Consider the following 27,868-nt stretch of genomic DNA (forward strand, 5'->3'; position numbering starts at 1 on the left):
CTATGATGTTATAGGCCAAGGCTGCCAGGGTCCGGAAACATGATCACCTGACAGGCCTCTGTCACCCCACTGGGGTGTCACCCCACATGGTTTCCTCTCCTCCCCTCTCCTTTCCTCCTCCTCATCAAGCAGACTAGTTATGCTGATTCCTCTGTAGTTTTTCTGCTTTTCTCCCCCCCTTCTGTATTCATTTACAGGTATCGCCGCCTTCGGAGCTGCATGATGACCTCCGGCCTCGCTGACCCGTTGTATAGTGTATTTTTGTGTGTGCTCTGTGCCTCTCCTCTCTTCCTCCCTCTCCCTCCTTCTCCTCTCCTCTCTGCTCTCTCTTCTACCTGTCCTCCCCCTTCTCCTCTCTCTCTACCCAGCCGGCCATCAGCAGGAGGGTCCTCCTATATGAGCCTGGTCCTGCTCAAGGTTTCTTCCTGTTAAAGGGGAGTTTTTCCTTGCCACTGTTGCTTGTCTGGGGTTAGGCCCTGGGATTCTGGAAAGCGCCTTGAAACAATTTTGATTGTAAAAGACGCTATATAAATAAAGATTGATTTGATACTCTAAGGATTGTGATAAACCCAGTACAAACAATGATTCTGATCACAATAATCAATTCTCCCAAAACTCGCACATGACTATATTTAAAATGACTGTATTGAGTTCTGACAGGAACTAGCCAGAACCCACATGACTCCTGTGCTGATTGCTGATTGGAGGTGTCAGCAGAAGGCTGCAGGAGGTAAATGGAGCCCACAGCTTTCATGATTGATGCCTAAACAGTGGAAGAGCAGCTGCACCTGCAGACATCAGGGAGCCACTTCACCTGTTCAACACAGAAGGTTCTAACTGCCTCCAGCCAACACCTGCTGAGCACCGCATGCTCACAGACTGCTGACCTCTAGATTTTCTCAAATGCTTTTCTGTGACTCATTTCACTTATTATGCATTTTGAGTTGATACAAAGACTGTGTTGCAGGTTTGTTGCATAGTAACAACGTTTATTACAAAAGGGTGAACTGGTAATACAGAACATCTGGCAGGAATCTAAAATTAAAGATGTTGGACTCTTCTCACTGAGATGAAGAAGCTGCATCAATATCTGAACTCTCTTGTTGACAAATCTGGATGTTTTCACCCGTGTGGGTGCTCATGTGCAGGAATAAGTCACAATTTTGGGTGAAAGTTTCCCCACATGTTTCACAGACATGTGGTCTCTCACCTTTGTGAATTCTCATGTGGACATTTAATGCAGAAATTTGTTTGAAGGCTTTTCCACATATTCTACACAAATATGGTCTCTCGCCTGTGTGAACTCGCATGTGGACATTTAATGAAGTACTATCTATAAAGGCTTTCCCACATGTTTTACACACAAATGGTCTCTCACCTGTGTGAATTTTCATGTGGACATTTAATCCAGAATTTTGTTTGAAGGTTTTTCCACATGTTTTACACACAAATGGTCTCTCACCTGTGTGAATTTTCATGTGGACATTTAATGCAGAATTTTGTTTGAAGGCTTTTCCACATATTTTACACAAATATGGTCTCTCGCCTGTGTGAACTCGCATGTGGACATTTAATGAAGTACTATCTATAAAGGCTTTCCCACATGTTTTACACACAAATAGTCTCTCACCTGTGTGATATCTTAAGTGAAACTTTAATTCATCATTTTGTTTAAAGGTCTCCCCACATGTTTTATACACAAGTGGTCTCTCACCTGTGTGAACACTTAAGTGGACCTTTAAGTGATAATTTCGGTTAAAGGTCTTCCCACATGTTTGACAGACATATGGTCTTTCACCTGTGTGAATTCTCAGGTGGTTCTTTAATTTATCATTTTGTGTAAAGGCCTTCCCACATGTTTTACAGACATATGGCCTCTCACCTGTGTGAATTCTCTTGTGGAGATAAATTGAAGAATATTGTTTAAAGGTTTTCCCACATGTTTTACATGCATATGGTCTTTCACCTGTGTGAGTTCTTATGTGGACTTTTAATGTGGAATTTTTGTTGAAGGTTTTCCCACATGTTTTACACGCATATGGTCTCTCGTCTGTGTGAACTCTAAGGTGTTGCTTCAGTGATTTTGACAGTTTGAAATCTTTCCCACATGTTTGACAGATAAACAGTTTGGTTGCCGTTTCCTGAATTTTGTTGGCTGATGAGAAACAACCCTCTCCGGAATCTTTCCCACATGCTGAGCCAAGGTGTTGGTATTGAATAGTGGAATGTCCTTTCAAATCTGTCCTGACCTTTCCCTGTTGTTCACCTGTGTTACATGCAGACGTTTTAGCACCTGTGTCTGTATCACAGTCCACTGCTGACTCTGCTGGGCTGTTTACATTCCCAGTCTGACATTTAGGATGGTTCTGCTTCATGGTTTGTTTTGGCTCTTCAGCTGTGGTCCACCTGGAGTCTCCGCTGGTCCTGTTTTCCTCATCTTTGCTCTCAGATATATGAGGACTATAGGAGAGCAGCTGCTGGTCACAGGCTGGATCTGGTAACACAGGGCTTTGAACTGTTGTGTTCACCTCAGGCTTTTCCTGGCTCTGATCAGGATTCAAGCCCAGTTCACTGTCGTCATCTTGCTCATGTATGGGAGTCACCATTAAGGTGTCCATCTCCTGCTTCACAGTCAGCGGCTCTCTGTCCTGATAACAGCAGGTTTCCTCCTGTTCCTCATTGATTTGTGGAGGCTTCGAGTCCTCCTGGTCCAGACTGCAGCTCCTATCCCGATGCTGGTAATTATCCTCTTCCTCCTTCCACAAAGGTTGCTGCTGTGAAACCTCTAGAAATACAGGAGAAATCATCAAGAATGGAAAGAAGCATGGGAGTGTGAAGCAATCGTTTAGGGGCAACTGAACAAAGGGCAGTTTTTAACCATCCAACGAGCCACAACAACAGGCAGCTCACAATCTCAATGTTCAAACCTGCAGCCTGTGAATTTCTGCATCTCTTCTCCAAACATCTGAAGCATCAGTCACCTCTGAATGAGTAAATCTGAGGCTGCCATCTTTTTTGGTTTCCTCTCCTCTCCTCCTCACCAAGTAGACTAGTAATGTTATTTCTTGTGTATTTTTTCTGCTTCTCCTCCCCCCTTCTGTATTCATCTACAGGTATTGCCGCCTTCAGAGCTGCATACTGACCTCCGACCCCGCTGACCCACTCAACTTGAACCTTCCCTAACTTATTATGATGTATTTCTGTATGTATTGTATTGTATGATCTATGCCTATTCTCTCCTCTCCTACCTATTCTCTCTTCTACCTGTCCTCACCCCCTTCTCCTCTCTCTCAGCAGGAGGGTCCCCCTACATGAGCCTGGTCCTGCTCAAGGTTTCTTCTTGTTAAAGGGGAGTTTTTCCTTGCCACTGTTGCATGTTTGGGGTCAGGCCAAACAAAGGGTGATTGTGTTATGTTTTTTATGGGTGAAAATAATTAAATAGACTTGGCCGCTCTCGCCCGCAACCAGGTTGTATTTATTATGCGACGTTATGACGTAATTTAGCGTGTGCCATGGTAGTGTACGAAAACAAATTTAAAATTCAATTTCCTACATAGTGCACTCAATCCAACTCCCCTATGAAGTGAGTAGTGAATATGGAACGAGTGTGTGGTTTCGAATACAGTGATGATCCATAAACTCTGTAAGCTACACAGACACAGAAGTGTAATGTGGTCGCTACTCTTTCCTGGCCTGTTACCCAGCAACATGTGTGCTGCTAACTCTTGTAGCTTTGCTATTGCTCCCAAACAACATGTGGAGTTATTGTATCAATACTCTTAGCAAAGGAGACACATTTATTAGATTCACCATCACTAACATCTCCACCTACTGGCCTGACATGCTCACTACCTTTTCAGTCCTCAGAGGTTTACATTTAAATTGGTATAAATCAACATTTAGCAGCACATTTACGTTGCAGAAGCACTGCTTCAGTGTCACAATGAACATCCTTCCATATTTTGTCTCGTTAAAGTCTTACATACCTGTCCTGTGTAACTTTATATGGGGTTTCCAAACACTTTCCACCAGTCTGCGCTGATAATCGAGCTCTTCTTCACATCCGTCGAGCTTTTGTTGAAACACTCGGAATATTTCTTCAGCAGCAACAGTCAGTCGCTCCATGACGAACGTCCTCAAACACTCAACAGAAGACATTCTTATTGCTTCCACACCACAATACGATCAAACATACAAAAACCTTCTGCTCAAAGCCGCTGTTTCCGATTCCTGCCAAATGTTACACATTAAAGTTCCGCAAAAACAACCGCGGGAGCATTGGTTCTGGTGTGGTGTGTGTTACCCTGGGGCAGTGCTTCTCCATTATTTTCTGTAACAATCTCACACACGACTATAAATAGTATCATTTGTCAATTAAATTGTTGTAAGTACACCTTTGCATAGCACTGGATCCTCAACAAGGAAGAAAGAAAGAAAGATTTTTTTATTTTTACAAAAATACTTTATTTACAATTTGCACTGGGACATAAACACCATGTTGAAAACGCAGCACTGACAATAAATAAATAGAATCAACGAAACAGTTCCTCCACAAGGAGTTTTTCAATGTGCAATTGATTTAAACCATTAAAAGGGCCTTTTACAACATTCCAAAGGTACAGTGAGTCTCTCACACTCACTGTACTCATGAAATACTGTCTCTCGCCCAGCACAGAAACGGGCACTGGTCCGACACAGCAAGATCCATCCTAGAGAGGAAAACATTTAGGGCAACTGCTCCGTGTAGGTCCCCAGTCCTCTTCCTCCGTGGTGGCTCGTTAAGCACACTGGGGGGGGGGGGGGGGGGGGGGGGGGGGGGGCTCCATCCCTTCCCAGCCGGTCAGCCTACAAGCTGGTGCTCCTGTTGGACAGTCATCTGAGCTATTTCCTGGCTTTGCCCATATGCTTCTTCAGCCGAAAGATCTCAGGGTCGGTGAGGACCGATGCTGCCCTGTGTTTAATCCAATGGCTCGTAGTGTCTGTGCCAGCGGCTGCATCCTCCAGCTGTCCACTGTTTTGTCTCCATTGTTCTTCATGACATTTCTTTGCTTTCTTTGCCGCTTTGCAGGAACAGGCCACCATTCAGACCCCCCCCCCCCCCCCGCTACCATCACTTGTACCCGCACCTCCCTCACCCAGCTCACCTGTGCTCACACCCACCTCACAGTGCTCACCTGTGCTCATTCCTCCCTCAACCAGCACACCAGCCACTAACCCTGGCATCCCACACTCCCCTGTCACCTGCCCCACTTCACCTACCTACACACCGTTCAGCAGGTTGACCCAAGTCTCTCCTGCCTCACCCAGCTCACCCATGCCCTCACCAGTCTTCCCCAGTTCATCAAACCCGCACACCACTTCAATTGCCACCCCAGGTAAATCCATTACCTTCCCCGCCTCGCCACTCTTGCCAGTCACCTCCACATTCTCCCTCACGCCACTTACCTCAGACACGCGCACACACTCACTCCTTTTTCCCTCCGCCTTCGACTCCATTTGCACTACGTCTGGAACATCGCCCCCCCACACACACACACCGCACCACCGACGTCTCACCGTCGGAATGGGCTGCGAGGCCGGGGGTGCCGCGGGGTCGGGCTCAGACGCGGCGGACTCTGCTGCCGGCGCCGCCGCGTCCGGGACCAGGCGGCTCGGACAAGCCCTGGCTAGATGTCCCTCTTTGCCGCAGTTGAAATATTTCAGGGCAGAGGAGGTTGCAATGTAATCAAAGTCGTCCACGCGGACGTCAAAACGATAGTTGAATGCCTCTGCCCTTGTTGTTTAGGATCATGTGAACCTGTCTACGGTGAGACACCACGTGTCTCAACAAAGGCAACCTACACCCCGACAATACTTTTCTGATGGGGGACACCAGTTTCCAATGTCGGGACAGTTTTTTCGCCAGGAACTCATCGCTGACGAACAGCGGCATGTTGGACAAAGTAATCCTCGCTGCCAGCTGCGTCAGCGGAGTCACCTGGACGAACTTCCCCCCCACGGTGATCCCCGTCTCCACCAACCTGTTCGCCTGTTCCACCTTCTCTGGAAACAACACCATTTCCCTGTTCATGCGGGCGGCAGCTTTCACTGATCTGTGGCTGATTTCTTGGCCCACAGCCAGAGCCACCTCCACCACACTTTGACTCCGTGTCTCTTGCTCAACCCGGTCAAGTTGGCGTTTGCCGCCATGATGGCCGCAAGCAGTCAGCTGCCCCACAAACTCACACACGCACTCACTAAACTAATAAATGAATACGAAACACACAATAAATAAAAGAAAGAAAGATTTATTTTTTATTTTTACACAAACACTTTATTGACAAATTACACACCCTGTTGAAAACGCAGTACTGACAATAAAATAAATAGAATCAACAAAAACAGTTACTCCACAAGGAGTTGTTCAATGTGCAATTGCTTTGAAAATGCCTTTTACAACATTCAAAAGTACAGTGTACACGGAATATTGTCTCTCGCCCGGAACAGAAACGAGCACTGGTCTGACACACAGAGATCCATCCTAGAGACGGAAACGGGGGTGGCTCATCACGCAGGCTCCAGGAAAATGAAAGAAAAGCAAGAAAGAAAGCTGAATGTTAGCAGGTTAAACCAAGAACTACTTTATTTTAGATTATAGAAACAGTAACATTCACTACATTTTTAATTTCAATACTATATTTAAGAACTATTGTGATGGACGTATAAAAACTGCTTATGATATTCCCCATTAGTTGTACTCGTGGGTGGACGGGGGTGGGGGGGTTCATGAGGGAGACGTTCCCGCGAACTGCAGGTGCCACGCAATGCCCAGCTGATGTTAATTGGTAATCAACATGGAGAACTCCCAGCGGAGACGTAACGAGGGACATATACTCGGATGTGCGACACACAGCGGGACGTTTTTCAACTATATGGCCCATTGGCAGCAACCGGATGGTCACCTTTCCGCCCAGATTGGATTATTATTCAACGTTTTAATCGTGGACGCTGTCCTCGGATTATACTTTGTTCACTCGTGGAGGCCTCTGGACACACAACTGCGCTTTCGGAGGACATTTATGGACCGCGAACATTCCAACGGTGGGAAACCTACGAATGGCATGCGCTCACACAGCACGGAGGCATCAAGGAACCCTGGTACAGACCTATAATTGAGTGGAGTATTTTACGGGGGAAACGATTGTGTTGTAATCTGGGTGAAGAAGTAATACATGTAACAGAAACTCTCCCTGGCATGTTTCACTCGAGGAGAAACATTATAACTTTTCCAGAATCGAATGGTTGTGTTGGGCGTTTTTGATTCAGATTCAGATCCTTTATTGTCCCACACGGGGAAATTTACAGTGCAACAAGAGCACTCAGAGAAAAATAAGATAAAATCAAATAGAGATCAAATGGAATATACAAAGAGGATGTATATTTACATCCTCTTTGTATATTGTATATTGTCATGTTGATACATGACATAACACTATTTTGTAATGTTACCATGTGCTTTTTGCATTCTTGCATTTCACATAAGAGGCACTTGTTGTCTTCTCTGGAGGGACAGATCTGGCATTGTTTCCTTTACTTTTCATTTGTGTCTACTGGATGTTGGTTGGGTGACCTTGAGGAATTAAGAGGTCTGTCCCACATCTTCAGAATTCACTGAGAAGTTCTGGCTTATTTCTTCTGGCTGTTCCCAACATGGTCAGCTTTCTCTTTCGAAGTTCATCTCTAAAGCGGTAGGATGTGAAGTATTAACACTTGATATTACGCCCGTGCAGCCCTTCACTCATCTCCTCATATGTGCCTCCAGGTCGCTTTCCAGGGTGTACTTTTGCACCACAGGTTGCCCATGTTTTGATGCCATACTTGACAGGCTTGTTGGGCATGTACTGTTGGACACACATGAGGATCAGGACTGTACAACAAAGGTAACATTTCAACCCATTTATCACACACATCTCTGATCACAGCTATTTTGTCTCTTTCATGTCGACCAGCTATGGTGTCTCAAAGCGGATCACACGCAATATCATGTGTAATGTCTCCAGAGATATCGTTGCCGGAAAGATTGGTCTTCCATTTTCTTCATTCCATAGACTTGCAGTTGCTTCTGCCTTTGATCTTTGACCTGTAAACTCCTGCTAATAACAATACTCCAATATAAGCATGCTAGTCAGTCTGGCTTCCATTTCTCTTGAAACACTCGTCTCCCCTCCAAGTTGGTCATTCCCAGTATGATCCTCTCTCATAGTGGGAATACGAAGTGCTGATGATGACTGCGTTGATGACATCTACTGAATCCTCCTCAATGCAGGAAAACTGAAAATCTGAATCAGCAAAAACATTGTCCTCTGTCTGAAAGATCTTCTGTCTCTGAAATCTATTCTTCTGCATCAGATAAGAAGATGGCGCCGTGCGTGTGGCAGCCTGTAACAGCGGCTCCTGCTCAGCTCTGAGCTTTTCCTTACTAATTTACTTTTTCTCCGTTCGACCGCTTTCATTTTTGTGTGTTTGGCTTGGTTTGATTTACCTTCATCATGCATGCAAGACTTGTGGAGTTTGCCGTGGTGGCTCTACTTGTTTTTTCCCTTTTTGTTACCACATCCAGAGACCTATTGCGGAGCAGCGGCTTGCTTGTTTAGCCTGATGCCCTCCTCCTCATGTCTGGAGACTTCAATCATGCCTCTCCATCATCTTCTCTGCCCAAATTCACAGTGAAGAAATGGCTGAGGAGAAGGGGGGGGGGGGTGGCTGAGGAGGCCCTGAAAGACTGTTTCAACACAACCCTGTGGGATGTATTCAGTGATGTCCATGGGGAGGAAATCGACAATCTTACCCACTTCATCACTGACTATATTGATTTTTGTGTGGAGAATGCCATACCAAACGGGACTGTACGGAGTTTCTCCAACAGCAAGCCCTGGATCACCCCAGACATAAAGTCTCTCCTGAAGGAGAAGAAGAGGGCTTTTGTGTCTGGAAACGAGAAGGAGCAGAAGTCTGTGCAGAGGGAGCTCAGGAGGAAGATCAGGCAGGAAAAAGACAACTACAGGCTGAAGATGGAGCACCAGCTGCAGCAGAACAACATCTGCGGGGTCTGGAAGGGACTGAAGACCATCTTGGGCTTCAAGGAGCAGAAGTCCTAATCTGTGGGAGACCGGGGGTGGGCAAACGACCTGAACTTGTTCTTCAACAGATTTGATCAGGCACCCACCCCAACCCCAGCCCAGTCTCCTCTGCCACTGTCCGTGCCCGCAATCCACTGTTCCTCCTGTCCGTCCTCCCCCTCTCTCATGACCTTCAGCCCACAAATGCCCGACAATTCACACTCTGGCCCATGCCCACCCCTCACCAACACCTCCCTGCTCCAGCCTGTCCCTCACGCCACACCAGGTGAGGAAGGCCCTGAAGAAGAACAGGTCCAGGAAAGTGATGGGTCTGGATGGCATCAGCCCCAGACTTCTGAAGTCCTGCGCAGACCAGCTGTGTGGGATCTTCAGTCACATGTTCAACCTGAGCCTGAGGCTGGGGAGAGTGCCACAGCTGTGGAAGACGTCCTGCATCGTCCCAGTGCTGAAGACACCGCACCCCAAGGAACTCAACAGCTACAGGCCGGTAGCTCTGACCTCTCATCTGATGAAGACGCTGGAGAGACTCATCCTCGCCCACCTGCGTCCACTGGCGAGCTCCGTCATGGACCCGCTGCAGTTCGCCTACTAGCTAAGCATCGGGGTGGATGATGCCGTCATCTACCTCCTCCACACCTCCCTCACTCACCTGGAGAAGGCTGTAAGCACTGTGAGGTTCACGTTTTTGATTTCTCCAGTGCATTCAACACCATCCAGCCCAGGCTGCTGGGGGACAAGCTGCAGGTAGCTGGGGTGGATCACCACCTCACAACATGGATTCTGGACTACCTCACACAAAGACCACAGTTTGTGAGAGTGAAGGGCTCCGAGTCAGATTGGCTTCTCTGCAGTACTGGCACCTTCTACACTGCAGACTTTTCATAGAGTTCATCATCATGCCACCTCCAGAAGTTTCTGATGATTGTTCGTCTAATCACTGATGGGGACGACGGATACAGAGAACTTCAGGATTTTGTGGACTGGAGCCTGCGGAACAACCTCCAGATCAACGCTAGTAAAACCAAGGAGCTGGTAGTGGATCTCTGCAGGCGTAACAACCCCCCGCCTGCACCGGTGAACACATGTCGACGTGGTGAGGACCTATAAGTACCTGGGTTCACCTAAACAATAACCTGGACTGGACACACAACACAGACGCCCTTGTCAAGAAGGGCAATAGCAGACTGTTCTTGCTCAGGAGGCTGAGGTCTTTTGGAGTGCAGGGACCACTCCTGAGGACTTTCTATGACTCTGTGGTGGGATCTGCCATCTTTTATGGGATAGTCTGATGGTCCAGCAGCATAATGGACAGGGACAAGAAGAGGACTGACAGACTGGTAAGAAGGGCCAGCTCTGTCCTGGGATGTCCCCTGGACTCAGTGGAGGTGATGGGAAATGGGAGGATGATGGCTAAGCTGTCATCCATGTTGAACAACACGTCCCACCCCCTACAGGACACCCTGACAGCACTGGGCAGCTCCTTCAGTGAGCGGCTGCTCCACCCTCGCTGTGTAAAGGAGAGGTATTGTTATGGAACAAGGGTTGTACAGAACCTGGACGCAGGCCGGGACACAATGGTCTAAAGGTTTTATTTACAGGGAGGGAATGCAACACAAGGAACACGAGGGCAGCCCTCCAGGACTGCCGAGCACCAGGGAACAGAAACGGCCCTCCAGGGCCACAGGAAACTTGGGAACAGACGCGGCCCTCTAGGGCAACAGGAAACTCGGGAACAGAAGTGGCCGTCCAGGAAACAGGAAACTCGGGAACAGAAGTGGCCGTCCAGGAAACAGGAAACTCGGGAACAGGAGCGGCCCTCCAGAACCGCAGAACACGAACACCGACGAGGGAACCTGAACAAACACCCAGCACACAATGAGGGAATCCAAAACTCACCAACACACGACAAGGGAACCCGAACAAACACCCTCACGTGACGAAGGAAGACGAACAGACACCCTGGAACTGACAGGCAGGCACAACCTGCTTAAAGAGGCGGCAAGATGTAAATTGCCTACAAGTGAGCTTGCCTGCAGTGCCAGCTGCCACCAATTGTGCTCCACACCACCCCCTGCAGGACAAAGCCAGAACACAACCCATAACCCCAACAGGTATCGCAGATCTTTCCTGCCGACTGCTGTTAGACTCCACAATAAACATAATGCCAGCTAGCACAGTCTAAATATTATATATTCTGATATGTATATTGCATTGATGTGTATATCAATGTGTATACTGTACACAGCCTCTCTACCATGTACAGGTATACAAGGGCCAATCTTGGATTATTGTATATATACATCCTTTTCTGTATATCTTACCTCAAATTTTATTTTACTTTTTCTTTATTTCAGTGTGTGCTTTTGCTGTTGCTGTTGTGCTGTAAATTTCCCTGTGTGGGACAGATAAAGGAAATCTGAATCTGAATCATTATCTCAGTTTAAAATCTGCGATAAAGCTTCGTCAGCGATAATCCTTCAGCAAAGAGATGCCATGAGATGTGTCACAAGAACAAGTGTGAGAAAATTCCATCTCTTCACACATTTCGACCCAGACACTTTAATGATGGCAGGTAGCTGTTCAAATCAAATATAAATATGACTTGAAAAAAAAACCCACCACACTTTTGAACATCTGGAATGCAGCTTAAGATAAAAGAAGTTAAAGAAAAGACTAGCTTTATTCCATGTTTCAAAGAGTGGTGGGTTATTTGAAGTCACTTGTTAAGATAATTGCAACAAAATGTGCCATTTCAGGAATGTATTCAAATGAAATGCTAAATGTGAAATGTTACACGTAAATGTTAACTTTAACTGCAAATGTTAAATGTAACCTTAATGATAAACTGAAATGTTTGGAGGACTTAGAAGTCAATAATATCTGGCTGGAAAATTATCAGTCGCACCAGCGGCCTCTGCTGGCCCAGTGGAGGAGTGTAAAAAGCTTAGAGCACCTGGTATTCCCAGGCGATCTCTCATCCAAGTACTAACCAGACCTGACCCTACTTAGCTTCCATGATCAGACGTTCTCAGGGTGGTATGGCCATAAGCGAGGGAGGAAGCTATTTAAGGCCTCTTTATATGTAACAGTCACCATTAAACGCCGTCAAAAGTTCCAACATTGACATTTGGTTGAGTTGCATTGATTCAACACTGTTTTTCCGTGTGACACTCATTATTTTGCCCATATTGAAGCACAAGCCTGTTCCAGAAAATGTCCTCACCACAGTCCTATGGACCACTTATAGAGCAGTGCAGCCTGGACAGCAAATATAAGGCAGCCACACTCTTTGTCTTGTTTTAAAATAATTCAATTTGAGTAGATTATCTTCAAAAGGCTGTTTTCTTGCTCTTGCTCTTGCTTACTGCCATACCACCCTGAGAATGCCTGATCTTGGAAGTTAAGCAGGGTTAGTACTTGGATGAGAGACTGCCTGGGAGTACCAGGTGCTGTAAGCATTTTGGATTCCTCCATTGGGCCAGCAGTGTATCGTGCTCCCCAAATTATGGCAACAACTCAACCTCATCCACTTCTTGGAAAATTTCCCCCCTTCAGACAGTTTTTTTGAGAAATATGTTTTCCATCTGATCTAATACCTCATTTAAAATTCCTAAATATTTTACAAGGGTCTCTATTTATGGATTTTACAAGATCCACAAACAAGGCACCCCCTTCAGACCAATAGTACGTAGTGTCAATTCCGTAACATATAACATTTCCAATACTTGGTTTCCATCTTGTCTCTCATGGTTGGCAACACCCCGCACCACATCAAAAACTCCCAAGACTTTGTGAAAAAGGTTAGTGGTCTCAAACTACAACCAGAAGAGACCATGGTATCCTATGATGTCATGTGGCTCTTCACATGCATCTCGACCACCGACGCAATAGACACCATCCACAGTGCCTTTTATAGGACAAGAACCTTCCAGAAAGAACAACCTTAACGCCCAAATTTGCACCATGCTAGACCTATGTGTGAACACCACCTATTTTCAGTACAGAGAAGGCTTCTACAGCAAGAAACATGGCTACGACATGGGTTCACCAGTATACCCATAGTTGCCAATCTATATATGGATAAGGTGGAATCCCAGGCCCTGACATTCTTCACAGGAACTGCACCAAGCCACTGGTTCAGATATGTGGACAAGACCTGGGTCAAAGTTCAAACACAAGAATTGGAAGCATTCTCAAATCATCTCAACCAAACAGACAAGCACATAAAATTCACCCGGGAAGATGTAAAAGGAAACAGTCTGGCCTTTCTGGGCTTGTGTTTGTTTAATAAAACCAATTTTTGGACCTTTCCTCACTGCGTCTTGCCTGCGTTTGGGTCCTGGACAACCACGCAACGTAACAGGGGCAGCACAGTCAAATCTGTTGAAAAAGGATGCAACTTGTTTGCCCAGTCCAGGTCCCCAGATTCAGGGCCACTCCCGCTGTCCTTAGTGTGGCCTGAGATGGTTTTTAGGCCTCTCCAGGGGGGAGGAGGTGTATGCATCTTGGTGTTTACATACATTAAATCTGAAGTTCTATTGTCTCTCGTGTGGCATTTCACATATTGGGTGAAGGTTGGGAGAGTGGAGGACAGAGAAGCATGATTAAAGTCACCAGAGATGAAGAGGAGGGACTGGGGGTGCGATGTCTGAAGCTTGGAAACTACGGTGTGTACAGTCTCGCAGGCAGCAGCGGCATCGGCCGATGGAGGGATGTACACGGTTATCGCGATAACGTGCGAGAATTCCCTTGGGAGGTAATATGGCTGAATGCTAACCGCTATCAGTTCAATGTCTTTGCTGCAGTACTGCTCCTTCACCCTGATGTGCCCTGGGTTACACCATCTATCGTTCACAAACATCGCAATGCCCCCTCATTTCCTCTTAGCTTTCCTGTAATAAAGTTCATTTTGTTCCTTGAGAAGCCTTGCACTGAATTCCTACATTTATTGTGCGGTAATCTAATTGTAACATGTATTTGTTACATGTTTTGATGCATTTTTGTGATTTATAAAAAAAAATTATGTCCAAATTTTTGGGGGCTTGGAACGGATTAGGGCATTTACATGGAAAACGTGTCTCTACTTACGTAATTTTCAGGTTACAAAACAACTTGTTACGATTCGTGGTTGTTTAGGACCCAAACGCAGGCAAGACGCAGTGATGAATGGTCCAAAAACTAGTTTTATTAAACAAACACAAAAGGACAGTCCTCCTGGACTGCTGGGTAGCAACAGTTCTTCCTCCGAGTGCACACAAAAAGCTCCAACATGGAGCCACAAAAATCACAAGAATCTTCAGAACCAACAAAGGCACCAGAAATACCAAGTCCCACAAAAATCCTCTGACACTGGTAGGCTGGAGTCTTAGACCTTAAATAGGCGGCTGATCGCTGATGTCCTGCAGGTGCGCCAACAGATGGCCGGAGCATGGCTCCACCACGCCCCCTGCAGGACAAACACAATTGGGAATCCTGGATCACAACAGAACTTCCGGAACCAATTAATTTGGTAAGTAGAGGTCCCACTGTATCTATTTTTCTTCTTTATACTGCATTTTTTGTTTGGTGCGACTTAAACACCGGAGCGACTTATAGTCCAGAAAATAATTACACATAATTAAAATTATTTACGTAGTTTGCTTCTGATGAAAAGGTTGTCAAGTGCAGCCATCGTACGAACCCTCAGGGTTTTTTCTAACTACAGTAGCAGGGAAGACTGCTGACTGGTGGAGGTTACTGCAACCTAATAAAAATACAAGACTAATAATAATAATACAATGTTAATAAGGCACCACATAAGTCAAAACATCTATATACAAACCCACAAACGCATACCTGAGTTCAGTAGAATCGACGGCCACCTGAAGGGATGGCAACCCATGTCAGGTAATAAAAAAAGGTGGACTAGAGGAGTGTGGGTCTCCCAACACTGGTATAATTTCCACCAGTGTCAGGTGAGAGTGTTTTTGGTCTCTCCCGCGTACTGCACACCACAGACACCACGGGTGATTAAATAAAGGCCATTTCTTGTTTTGGGACTCCCCTGACTCTCCCCATTGAAAACATTTTTTTTACCTGACTCTACAGCTAGAAATCACCGCAGCCTCTAGGTCTTGGAGTCAGTACAGGCTTCACCGTGGCCTGGACCAGCAGGTCCTGAAGATTTCTATGCTTCCTGTAGTCTGTGATGATTCTGCACTCACAGAAGGTGGAGTGAACTTTGATGTCTAGTCTATGGCTGTTTTCAAAGCATTGAAGGTGGTTGAGTCAAGGAAGTCCACCCCTGTCAGTGAAATGTCAGTGGATCAGAGAGGAATCGAAGACTGGCTGAGGCAGGTGAGGGAAGGCAGTCCAGCAGCGGTGGCACAGTATGTGTAATACTACACAAAAATGCAGCAGCATAGCATTTGGATTTGATTGAATTGAACACGTTGCCAACAAACAGTTTTCACGAGTTATTTGGAGAAAAACTGTTGAACTTGACAGAAGAGAAGAATAAGAAGAGAAATCATGTGTCTCACTTTCGATTCATTCAGGATTTTGAAAAATGTCCCTACTTCACACCTGTAAAAAATAGCATTAGCCATAGTTGTGTGTGATTGGTATCTGCACATTGTTTGACAGTATCTTCCATTGAGGGTGTATGATGTTGACTGGTGTAATAAGTGGGCCCTCTGTGAGGTTTTTCCTCCACACTTGACATCAATGCAGACTGGAGTGGACAGTTATACACTTTGTCTGGATTTAAGTGGCACGAGCGGCCTCTGCTGGCCCAGTGGAGGAGCGGAAAAAGCTTACAGCACCTGGTATTCCCAGGCAGTGTGCCATCCAGGCCCGACCCTGCTTAGCTTCTGAGACCGGACGAGATCAGGTGTTCTCAGGGTGGTATGGCCGTAAGCGAGAGCAAGAGCAAGAAAATGGAAGATAATATAGTCAAACCTTCAGTTGCCCTCTGTCTCAATTGAATTATTTTAAAGCAAGACAAAGAGTGCGGCTGCCTTATATTTGGTGTCCAGGCTGCACTGCTCTATAAGTGGTCCATAGAACTGCGGTGAGGATATTTTCTGAAACAGGCTTGTGCTTCAATATGGGCAAAATAATGAATGTCGCACAGAAAAACAGTGTTGAATCAATGCAACTCAACCAAATGTCAATGAACTTTTGACGGTGTTCAATGGTGACTGTCACCTGACAGGCCTCTGTCACCCCACTGGGTCAAACTCTCCTCTCCTCTCCTCTCCTCTCCTCTCCTCTCCTCTCCTCTCCTCTCCTCTCCTCTCCATTCTATCCTCTACCTGTCCTCCCCCCTCTCCTCTCTCTCTCTACCCAGCCGGCCATCAGCAGGAGGGTTCCCCAACATGAGCTTGGTCCTGCTCAAGATTTCTTCCTGTTGCCACTCTTGCTTGTTAGGGGTCAGGCTCTGGGATTCTGTTAAGAGACGAGAAATAATTTTGTTTGTAACACACGCTTTATGCTTTTATACTATATTTCTTTGCTCAGTAGTTAGCTTTATTTATTGGTGAAATGTCTGAACTTTTCATGTGAAAACAGCAAACATTCTTCTCCACAGCCAAATTTAGTTTTTATAAACTTTATCCTCTTTTTTAAAATATATAATTATTATATATAAAATACTGTTTCATTCATAAAGCCTTTGTACAATATCTGAGTTGAGGTGTGTGTCAGTGAGTAATAAAATGAATGAATGAGTGCTTGTGTGGTTGCATGCGAAATGTGTCAACGTGTGAATTTAAAAGAACCTGGAAAAATATCGCAAAACAAAGAACTGTTACAGATTTAAGATCTAATACACTAAAAACAAAATAGTGTTTTACACAATATACACATTTAATTACTTAAAAAAGAAGAAAGATAAAGTAGATGTGGGCTATTCGTTAGAGGGCAGGCTACAGCAGGGTTAGTACCACCAAATGTAACATTAAACAACAGAAAACTGTAGGGGAAAAGAAAACGTGTGATTGCTAAAAAAGAGCTAGTAATAAAAAAATGCAGTCAGTCTCATTAAGGAAAGCTCATTGTCAGTGCATCTCTTGTTTTGGACGTTCCGAAGTCAAAGTGAAAGAAAATGGTATTGATTATTGATGTAACTACTGATTATTCAAAGCTGGTTATGGCACTGTTATAGCACTCTTTCTCATGTTTTATAAAGAACATAGGCTCAAGATTAAGAAAATAGTATGGCGTAAAACAAGAAAATGCCTTCAAAATACAAGAAAAAAACCCCTGATAACTTCAGTTTTGTTCATAATGAACAATATATAGCTTGTTGCATCGTCAAACTCATCCACAAATGCTACATCAAAGACACTGCTGATCAAAGGCTTATAAAGCCTTTATGTCTGCATATGTTACAAACAAAAATCAAGTTTATGTATCCAAACTTATCCAGCAGAAAGAGAAAAAAGCAAATCTCAGCAGCAAAAACATGGGAGTGTTCACAAACAAAGTTGATGTCCACCAGTCCAGAAAAGACGGCTGTAATTTACTAGGAAAGCAACGCCGTGTGGTCAAGTTTCTAGGGGAAGGAAGTTTTGGTCAAGTTTTAAAATGTTGCAACCTTGAAACAGGAACCATGGAGGCCGTGAAGGTAATGAAGAGCAGCACTAACGTGATTAAAACAGCAAAGCATGAAATCCAAATCCTGAAGCAGCTGCGGCGCCTGGATCCCAACACCAGTCACGTGGTCAGATTTAACAGCTTTTTCTTCAACATGGAAGACATCTGTCTAAGTTTTGAGTTCCTGGACATGGACCTACACACCTACATTTCTGAGATGAGTCCATGTAAAATGTGTCTCCCTCTACCAGAGGTCAGACACATTACAGAACAACTTGTTATGGCTCTTCACCATTTAAAAACCATCGGGATTATACATATGGACATTAAACCAGAAAATGTCATGATTGTGGACCACCATGCAAAACCACTGCAAGTAAAGTTAGTGGACTTTGGTGGGGCCCAGATGTCCGGCAATATTGACTTTGAGACCTGCATTTTCACCCAGGTGTACAGCTCTGCAGAGGTACTCCTGGAGTCTGAAATGAATGAGGCTTTGGACATGTGGTCTTTGGGGGTTACTGCTTTTGAACTGGCTGTTGGAACAGTACTGTTTCCATACAACAGGTGTTACAGTATAATAAATTCGATAGTCAAAATTTTGGGACAGCCACCAGACCATGTACTGGACAAGGGCCAGCAAACTGAAGAATTCTTCAATAGAAGAACAAATGATCATCCAAGGTGGACAATTAAGACAGCAGAAGAGTACGGGATCAGTGAAAAAGAGGAGGACTTCAGCTGTTTTGATGATGTTGTAGGGATGCTATTAGTTCAGCAAGAACATGCAACTGGTCTGGACCTGTTTATGGATCTCATCAAGAACATGCTACAGGTGGACCCCAACCAGCGAATTACGCCCATGGAGGCTCTGCAGCATCCGTTCTTCACTGTAAAAGAGGAAACAGTGAAAGAATTAGAAGCAACTTCAAAGGAACGCTGTGTGGAGAACATTCAGCTGACAAACTATGCAGTGGACCAGCTGGAAAAACCAGAACATGTCCCACCAGAGACAGTTGTCTCTCAGGAGAACCCTGCAGAGGTCCAGCCAGACAACTCTGGAGAAGACCAGCTGAATGATGGGTTCCAGACAGGGGACAATACCTTGAATTATACCTGCTTTGTGAATACTCTAAGGACGGTTGGACATGCATTGGCCCTTCCTAAAAGGACAGAAAAGTTTGACTGGTTTGGCTGGTTTTAACTATCTGCCCTGAAAATTTCAAGTGAGTTGGCACCACAAACCATAATGGCCGCAAAAATAAAAGCCTTTCTTCCGGTAACCCTAACGCCTGTGTGTAGATCAACTTATTGCCTTTTTCCTCAGCTTCATAATATAAAAATATTCAATACTTTTATTTATTGATATAATATCTGGTTAATTGATGACTACAGTATATCTCTTTTGTTAAAAAAAAAAGCTGGTTAGTGCAACAAAGGTTCTGTAAATTAACAGTAAAATATTAAGAGTAAAACAAACACTTTATTACAAAGTTTAATAAAGTGTGAAGAAAGTGTTTTCCAAAGAACGAAATTTGGACATAGCATTTATTTGTTTTTAAAGTTTATAACAACTTCTGGATAACATAATATGATTTTTTTTTTTTTTAGAAGGTCAAGAGAAAAAAAAAGGCACCCCAGATTAACGAAATTACAATCCAAAAAGCAGTCTTGGAAAAATAAAGATAAGTAAATAACAGGACAATGTTTCTTCCTGTTTTTGAAAGAGCTTTTGCAGACATAGGGTTAGGCTTAGGACAGGGAGAGGAAACCTGATAAACATCAACAATGTTCCACCGGTGCGAAGAGTGGGTCAGTTTTAGGTAGAAATTCAAAGTTCGGAAAGTGGATTTAAAGGTTTAGGGGCACAAAAAAAAATCACAATATCTCAGACCCTCTTTTTACAGCAAAGCCCAGCTGTTACGTTCTGGGTTTGAACAGGACTCGAAAGCAGGCAAGAACGCAGTGATGAAAAGTCCAAAACCAGGTTTAATTCAACAAACACCAAAACGGCAGTCCTCCTGGATTGCAGGGAAGCACAAGTTCAAACCTCCGGGGCGCACAGAGAGCTCCAGCGCGGAGCCATCACAGGAGTCGAGTTCTGCATGTTTCACGAGTCCAGCAGGATGGCATGGACACCTCGAACGAGCAGGGAAACGTACCATACACAAGATACCAAATACACCAGAAAATTCCAAAAGCACCAAAACACCAAATTACTCTGACACTGGTAGGCACGAGTTTAGTCCTTAAGTAGGCGGCTGATCGCTGATAGCCTGCAGGTGCGTTAGCCTGTGGCCGGAGCATGGCTCCACCACACCCCCAGCAGGAAAAAACAACCCAGAAGCCTGGACCCCAACACCAGCCCCTGGAAAAAAATCGTTTTGGGGGGCAAAAAAAATAAAAAATTAACACGGTTTACTAAGTAGCCAGGATTCAATAATAATAATAATGAAAAAAAAACTTTTGTAACATTCCCCAGTCAATAGACTACCTATATGAGTTCCCATGTATTTCCCATAGATTTGATAAATCTACATATCAATGGAATGTCCTTTGCTCTTCCGTTGAGTAACGTATTGCGTCACTTCCTGTCCTCTCAACAGAGTTTGTTCGTGCACTGTGCAAGGTGTGTGTTAGATTCACTTTATATAAAATAGAATTGAATAAAATTGAATACACTTGAAAATTCTAGTTGCTCGATAACAGCAAGGAGAAATAATTCATATTAAACAAATACAGGACTCCGCCGATTCGACTGATCACTAGAACTAGCATGGCCTCACCATCTGTTTCACCCTGTTTCTGTTCAGTGTGTGAAATGTTTCGTTACTCTTCTGCCTCCTTTATTGAAGGGAATAGGTGCAGAAAGTGTTGTTTATTAATGGCTCTGGAGGTGAGACAGTGAGCTTGAGACATGGTTCCGCAGCTTGGAGTTGTCTGGAGTTGCCTCAGTTAGCCAGGAGAAGGTAGCTGCTGCAGAGCTGCCTAGCGTAGCTACAGCTAGCTGTCCCCCAGCAGCGGCCGATGGTTCGCAGGAAGCATAGCCCAAACCAAAGGCCCACGGTGCACCGCCAACTGCTTCCCTCGGCTAACCGTTTTTCCCCACTCGGCGACATACCCGCTGAGAAAGCGCCTTGAAACAATTTTGATTGTATAAGACGCTATATAAATAAAGATTGATTTGATTTGATTTTGATTTGAGAAACCAACTCTGGTAATTGGAGACTCTGTTTTGCACTACGTGAAGCCGACTTCAGGGACCATAGTTAAGTGCATTCCAGGGGACAGAGCAGGCGACATAGAAGCAAATTTATGGCTGCTGGTGAGACGTAAACGTAAATTTGGTAAAGTTATTATTCACGTCGGAGCCAACGACACCCGGCTTCGTCAGTCGGAGGTCACCAAAATTAACATAGAGTCGGTGTGCAACTACGCAAAAATGATGTCGGACTCCGTAGCATTCTCTGGTCCCCTCCCCAATCTGGCTAGCGATGAGATGTTTAGCCGCATGTCATCGCTTTGTCGCTGGCTGTCATGGTGGTGCCCCAAAAACCAGGTGGCCTTTATAGACAATTGGAGCACTTTTTGGGGAAAACCTGGTCTAATTAGGAGAGACGGTACTAAAGCACAAGTTGGAGAAACTAATGATCTCAAAATGGCGCTGTCTCAGGCGGCAGCCAGTAGTAGCAGCTCCCTAAACTTAATTGTTCTTTTTTAAACTTTCGTAGTGTTTTCTAGAAAGCTAACCAGGCCATCCCAACAACTGGACCAACACCAGATGTGCTGACTGTGGGAACATACAGGTTCTCCAACGAGCCCCTAAACTCCTTCAGCCCTATATATTTTTCTGAGGCGTCTTCGCTAATTCAGGAATCCAAGACCACCACGTGTCTTTTAGATCCCATCCCAACACACCTGTTGAAGGATGTTTTTGATAGGACCATTGATAGGCAGTTCTATCCTGGACCAGATCAATGGTTCTTTAGTGACAGGTTATGTACCCTGGTCCTACAAGGTGGCAGTGATTAAGCCGTTGCTTAAAAAACCATCACTGGATCCTGATGTATTAGCAAATTATAGGCCAATATCCAACCTTCCTTTTATCTCTAAAGTTCTAGAGAAGGTGGTGGTGACTCAGTTACTGGAGCACCTGCAGAGGAACAGCCTGTTTGAGATGTTTCAGTCAGGCTTTAGAGCTCATCACAGCACAGAAACAGCACGTCTTAAAGTCACTAATGATCTTCTCATAGCTTCAGATCATGGACTGGTCTCTATGCTGGTTCTGCTGGATCTCAGTGCTGCTTTTGATACAGTTGATCATAGCATCCTGTTACATAGACTGGAACATGTGATTGAGATTAAAGGGACAGCACTAGACTGGTTTAGATCATACTTATCTGATAGATACCAGTTTGCTCATGTCCATGGTGTTCCCTCCTCATACAGTAGGGTTAGCCATGGAGTTCCTCAAGGTTCTGTACTTGGACCAGTCCTCTTCACATTGTACATGCTTCCCTTAGGGAACATTATTCGGCAGCATGGGATACATTTTCATTGTTATGCTGATGTAAACTATTATTGGTATGCTGGGAACTATGGCCAGCTATTGTTAAGTTTATTTAATATGCTTTTGTTAGAAATAGGTAATGACATGTATGACTTCTGTTATGAATGATTTTTGGTTCCTGGGGGAGTGTTCCCTCCGGACGTGATTTTGGGGAGGGAACACGGGGGAAATGATTAAGAGAAAACTCGTGTAGTCGCCTTGTAAGTTGCCTCGCTGGATAAGAAATAAAAGAAGTCATTCGCCATTGTAACCTGTCTTTCTTTGTACCCACGAGCCCGACGGAGAAGAACGGACATAAGTTCAGGTTACACTGATGACACTCAGCTTTATTTATCCATGGAACCAGAGGAGACAGAGAAGTTAGTGAAGCTCCAGACCTGTCTTAAAGACATAAAGTCCTGGATGTCTTCAAATTTCCTCCTCCTTAACCCAGGAAAAACTGAGGTCATGGTGTTTGGTCCTGAACCTCTCAGGGATAGATTAGATCGCATGATGAGATGGTATCTCATTAACATCTAGTCTCTCTGTGAGGAATCTAGGAGTAACTTTTGACCAGAATCTCTCCTTCAACTCACACATTAAAACAGTCTCTAGAAGTGCCTTTTTTTCCACTTAGGAAGCTACTGACGCGGCATGATGCTGAAAAGTTAATTCAGCTGGACTATTGTAATTCTTTATTATCAGGGTGTCCAAACTCCTCTTTAAGAAGCCTCCAGCTGATCCAAAATGCTGCAGCCAGAGTTCTGACAGGTATTGACAAAAGAGATCACATAACTCCTGTAACAGCGTCTCTTCATTGGCTGCCTGTTAAATTTAGGATAATTTTTAAAACCCTTCTTTTGACCTACAAGGTCCTCAGAGGCCTAGCTCCATCCTACCTGGAGGAGCTAGTGATACCTTACCAGCCCAATAGACCGTTCCGCTCTCAGAATGCTGGTCTACTTGTGGTTCCCATAGTTTCTAGGAGTAGAATGGGGGGCCGAGCATTTAGCTACGAGTCCCCCCTGCTATGGAACCAGCTCCCTGTCCAGGTACGGGAGGCTGACTCCATCGCTACTTTTAAGATCAGACTTAAAACCTACCTCTTTGAAAAAGCTTATTGTTACTAATTCTGTAGTTCCAGTTACTATCATAGACAGACAAATTACCATACTTAGGGGATCGTCTAATCATTAGGTCACATCTTAGCTATGATGTTATAGGCCAAGGCTGCCAGGGTCCGGAAACATGATCACCTGACAGGCCTCTGTCACCCCACTGGGGTGTCACCCCACATGGTTTCCTCTCCTCCCCTCTCCTTTCCTCCTCCTCATCAAGCAGACTAGTTATGCTGATTCCTCTGTAGTTTTTCTGCTTTTCTCCCCCCCTTCTGTATTCATTTACAGGTATCGCCGCCTTCGGAGCTGCATGATGACCTCCGGCCTCGCTGACCCGTTGTATAGTGTATTTTTGTGTGTGCTCTGTGCCTCTCCTCTCTTCCTCCCTCTCCCTCCTTCTCCTCTCCTCTCTGCTCTCTCTTCTACCTGTCCTCCCCCTTCTCCTCTCTCTCTACCCAGCCGGCCATCAGCAGGAGGGTCCTCCTATATGAGCCTGGTCCTGCTCAAGGTTTCTTCCTGTTAAAGGGGAGTTTTTCCTTGCCACTGTTGCTTGTCTGGGGTTAGGCCCTGGGATTCTGGAAAGCGCCTTGAAACAATTTTGATTGTAAAAGACGCTATATAAATAAAGATTGATTTGATACTCTAAGGATTGTGATAAACCCAGTACAAACAATGATTCTGATCACAATAATCAATTCTCCCAAAACTCGCACATGACTATATTTAAAATGACTGTATTGAGTTCTGACAGGAACTAGCCAGAACCCACATGACTCCTGTGCTGATTGCTGATTGGAGGTGTCAGCAGAAGGCTGCAGGAGGTAAATGGAGCCCACAGCTTTCATGATTGATGCCTAAACAGTGGAAGAGCAGCTGCACCTGCAGACATCAGGGAGCCACTTCACCTGTTCAACACAGAAGGTTCTAACTGCCTCCAGCCAACACCTGCTGAGCACCGCATGCTCACAGACTGCTGACCTCTAGATTTTCTCAAATGCTTTTCTGTGACTCATTTCACTTATTATGCATTTTGAGTTGATACAAAGACTGTGTTGCAGGTTTGTTGCATAGTAACAACGTTTATTACAAAAGGGTGAACTGGTAATACAGAACATCTGGCAGGAATCTAAAATTAAAGATGTTGGACTCTTCTCACTGAGATGAAGAAGCTGCATCAATATCTGAACTCTCTTGTTGACAAATCTGGATGTTTTCACCCGTGTGGGTGCTCATGTGCAGGAATAAGTCACAATTTTGGGTGAAAGTTTCCCCACATGTTTCACAGACATGTGGTCTCTCACCTTTGTGAATTCTCATGTGGACATTTAATGCAGAAATTTGTTTGAAGGCTTTTCCACATATTCTACACAAATATGGTCTCTCGCCTGTGTGAACTCGCATGTGGACATTTAATGAAGTACTATCTATAAAGGCTTTCCCACATGTTTTACACACAAATGGTCTCTCACCTGTGTGAATTTTCATGTGGACATTTAATCCAGAATTTTGTTTGAAGGTTTTTCCACATGTTTTACACACAAATGGTCTCTCACCTGTGTGAATTTTCATGTGGACATTTAATGCAGAATTTTGTTTGAAGGCTTTTCCACATATTTTACACAAATATGGTCTCTCGCCTGTGTGAACTCGCATGTGGACATTTAATGAACTACTATCTATAAAGGCTTTCCCACATGTTTTACACACAAATAGTCTTTCACCTGTGTGAATTCTCAGGTGGTTCTTTAATTTATCATTTTGTGTAAAGGCCTTCCCACATGTTTTACAGACATATGGCCTCTCACCTGTGTGAATTCTCTTGTGGAGATAAATTGAAGAATATTGTTTAAAGGTTTTCCCACATGTTTTACATGCATATGGTCTTTCACCTGTGTGAGTTCTTATGTGGACTTTTAATGTGGAATTTTTGTTGAAGGTTTTCCCACATGTTTTACACGCATATGGTCTCTCGTCTGTGTGAACTCTAAGGTGTTGCTTCAGTGATTTTGACAGTTTGAAATCTTTCCCACATGTTTGACAGATAAACAGTTTGGTTGCCGTTTCCTGAATTTTGTTGGCTGATGAGAAACAACCCTCTCCGGAATCTTTCCCACATGCTGAGCCAAGGTGTTGGTATTGAATAGTGGAATGTCCTTTCAAATCTGTCCTGACCTTTCCCTGTTGTTCACCTGTGTTACATGCAGACGTTTTAGCACCTGTGTTACATGCAGACGTTTTAGCACCTGTGTCTGTATCACAGTCCACTGCTGACTCTGCTGGGCTGTTTACATTCCCAGTCTGACATTTAGGATGGTTCTGCTTCATGGTTTGTTTTGGCTCTTCAGCTGTGGTCCACCTGGAGTCTCCGCTGGTCCTGTTTTCCTCATCTTTGCTCTCAGATATATGAGGACTATAGGAGAGCAGCTGCTGGTCACAGGCTGGATCTGGTAACACAGGGCTTTGAACTGTTGTGTTCACCTCAGGCTTTTCCTGGCTCTGATCAGGATTCAAGCCCAGTTCACTGTCGTCATCTTGCTCATGTATGGGAGTCACCATTAAGGTGTCCATCTCCTGCTTCACAGTCAGCGGCTCTCTGTCCTGATAACAGCAGGTTTCCTCCTGTTCCTCATTGATTTGTGGAGGCTTCGAGTCCTCCTGGTCCAGACTGCAGCTCCTATCCCGATGCTGGTAATTATCCTCTTCCTCCTTCCACAAAGGTTGCTGCTGTGAAACCTCTAGAAATACAGGAGAAATCATCAAGAATGGAAAGAAGCATGGGAGTGTGAAGCAATCGTTTAGGGGCAACTGAACAAAGGGCAGTTTTTAACCATCCAACGAGCCACAACAACAGGCAGCTCACAATCTCAATGTTCAAACCTGCAGCCTGTGAATTTCTGCATCTCTTCTCCAAACATCTGAAGCATCAGTCACCTCTGAATGAGTAAATCTGAGGCTGCCATCTTTTTTGGTTTCCTCTCCTCTCCTCCTCACCAAGTAGACTAGTAATGTTATTTCTTGTGTATTTTTTCTGCTTCTCCTCCCCCCTTCTGTATTCATCTACAGGTATTGCCGCCTTCAGAGCTGCATACTGACCTCCGACCCCGCTGACCCACTCAACTTGAACCTTCCCTAACTTATTATGATGTATTTCTGTATGTATTGTATTGTATGATCTATGCCTATTCTCTCCTCTCCTACCTATTCTCTCTTCTACCTGTCCTCGCCCCCTTCTCCTCTCTCTCAGCAGGAGGGTCCCCCTACATGAGCCTGGTCCTGCTCAAGGTTTCTTCTTGTTAAAGGGGAGTTTTTCCTTGCCACTGTTGCATGTTTGGGGTCAGGCCAAACAAAGGGTGATTGTGTTATGTTTTTTATGGGTGAAAATAATTAAATAGACTTGGCCGCTCTCGCCCGCAACCAGGTTGTATTTATTATGCGACGTTATGACGTAATTTAGCGTGTGCCATGGTAGTGTACGAAAACAAATTTAAAATTCAATTTCCTACATAGTGCACTCAATCCAACTCCCCTATGAAGTGAGTAGTGAATATGGAACGAGTGTGTGGTTTCGAATACAGTGATGATCCATAAACTCTGTAAGCTACACAGACACAGAAGTGTAATGTGGTCGCTACTCTTTCCTGGCCTGTTACCCAGCAACATGTGTGCTGCTAACTCTTGTAGCTTTGCTATTGCTCCCAAACAACATGTGGAGTTATTGTAGCAATACTCTTAGCAAAGGAGACACATTTATTAGATTCACCATCACTAACATCTCCACCTACTGGCCTGACATGCTCACTACCTTTTCAGTCCTCAGAGGTTTACATTTAAATTGGTATAAATCAACATTTAGCAGCACATTTACGTTGCAGAAGCACTGCTTCAGTGTCACAATGAACATCCTTCCATATTTTGTCTCGTTAAAGTCTTACATACCTGTCCTGTGTAACTTTATATGGGGTTTCCAAACACTTTCCACCAGTCTGCGCTGATAATCGAGCTCTTCTTCATATCCGTCGAGCTTTAGTTGAAACACTCGGAATATTTCTTCAGCAGCAACAGTCAGTCGCTCCATGACGAACGTCCTCAAACACTCAACAGAAGACATTCTTATTGCTTCCACACCACAATACGATCAAACATACAAAAACCTTCTGCTCAAAGCCGCTGTTTCCGATTCCTGCCAAATGTTACACATTAAAGTTCCGCAAAAACAACCGCGGGAGCATTGGTTCTGGTGTGGTGTGTGTTACCCTGGGGCAGTGCTTCTCCATTATTTTCTGTAACAATCTCACACACGACTATAAATAGTATCATTTGTCAATAAAATTGTTGTAAGTACACCTTTGCATAGCACTGGATCCTCAACAAGGAAGAAAGAAAGAAAGATTTTTTTATTTTTACAAAAATACTTTATTTACAATTTGCACTGGGACATAAACACCATGTTGAAAACGCAGCACTGACAATAAATAAATAGAATCAACGAAACAGTTCCTCCACAA

At 44.6% G+C, this 27,868-nt stretch overlaps 1 protein-coding gene, 1 long non-coding RNA gene and 1 pseudogene across 4 annotated transcripts; 1 reads left to right on the forward strand and 2 right to left on the reverse strand.

Moving 5' to 3' along the window:
- Positions 1-969: 969 nt before the first annotated feature.
- Positions 970-27,554, reverse strand: LOC105418682 (zinc finger protein 260-like). Of its 3 annotated transcripts, XM_029834397.1 has the most exons (4): positions 27,300-27,554; positions 25,553-26,098; positions 1,799-2,293; positions 970-1,630 (listed from the first exon to the last, which is right to left on the reverse strand). In XM_029834397.1, exons 1-4 carry the CDS (start codon positions 27,469-27,471, stop codon positions 1,062-1,064), a joined length of 1,782 nt encoding a protein of 593 aa, XP_029690257.1. In that variant the 5' UTR covers positions 27,472-27,554; the 3' UTR covers positions 970-1,061. The 3 variants fall into 3 exon arrangements, with proteins under 3 accessions (XP_029690257.1, XP_029690256.1, XP_029690255.1); XM_029834396.1 differs by having other exon boundaries at positions 970-2,293; positions 25,580-26,098; XM_029834395.1 differs by having other exon boundaries at positions 970-2,293.
- On the forward strand, positions 6,768-8,217 carry LOC115249270 (uncharacterized). Its single transcript, XR_003887969.1, has 3 exons — positions 6,768-7,137; positions 7,645-7,727; positions 7,802-8,217. It is a non-coding gene; the product is annotated as an uncharacterized lncRNA (long non-coding RNA).
- Positions 15,911-16,018, reverse strand: LOC115249429 (uncharacterized; annotated as a pseudogene).
- Positions 27,555-27,868: the final 314 nt, after the last annotated feature.

The sequence above is a fragment of the Takifugu rubripes genome, chromosome 3, assembly GCF_901000725.2.
Source record: "Takifugu rubripes chromosome 3, fTakRub1.2, whole genome shotgun sequence".
Lineage (NCBI taxonomy): Eukaryota > Metazoa > Chordata > Actinopteri > Tetraodontiformes > Tetraodontidae > Takifugu > Takifugu rubripes.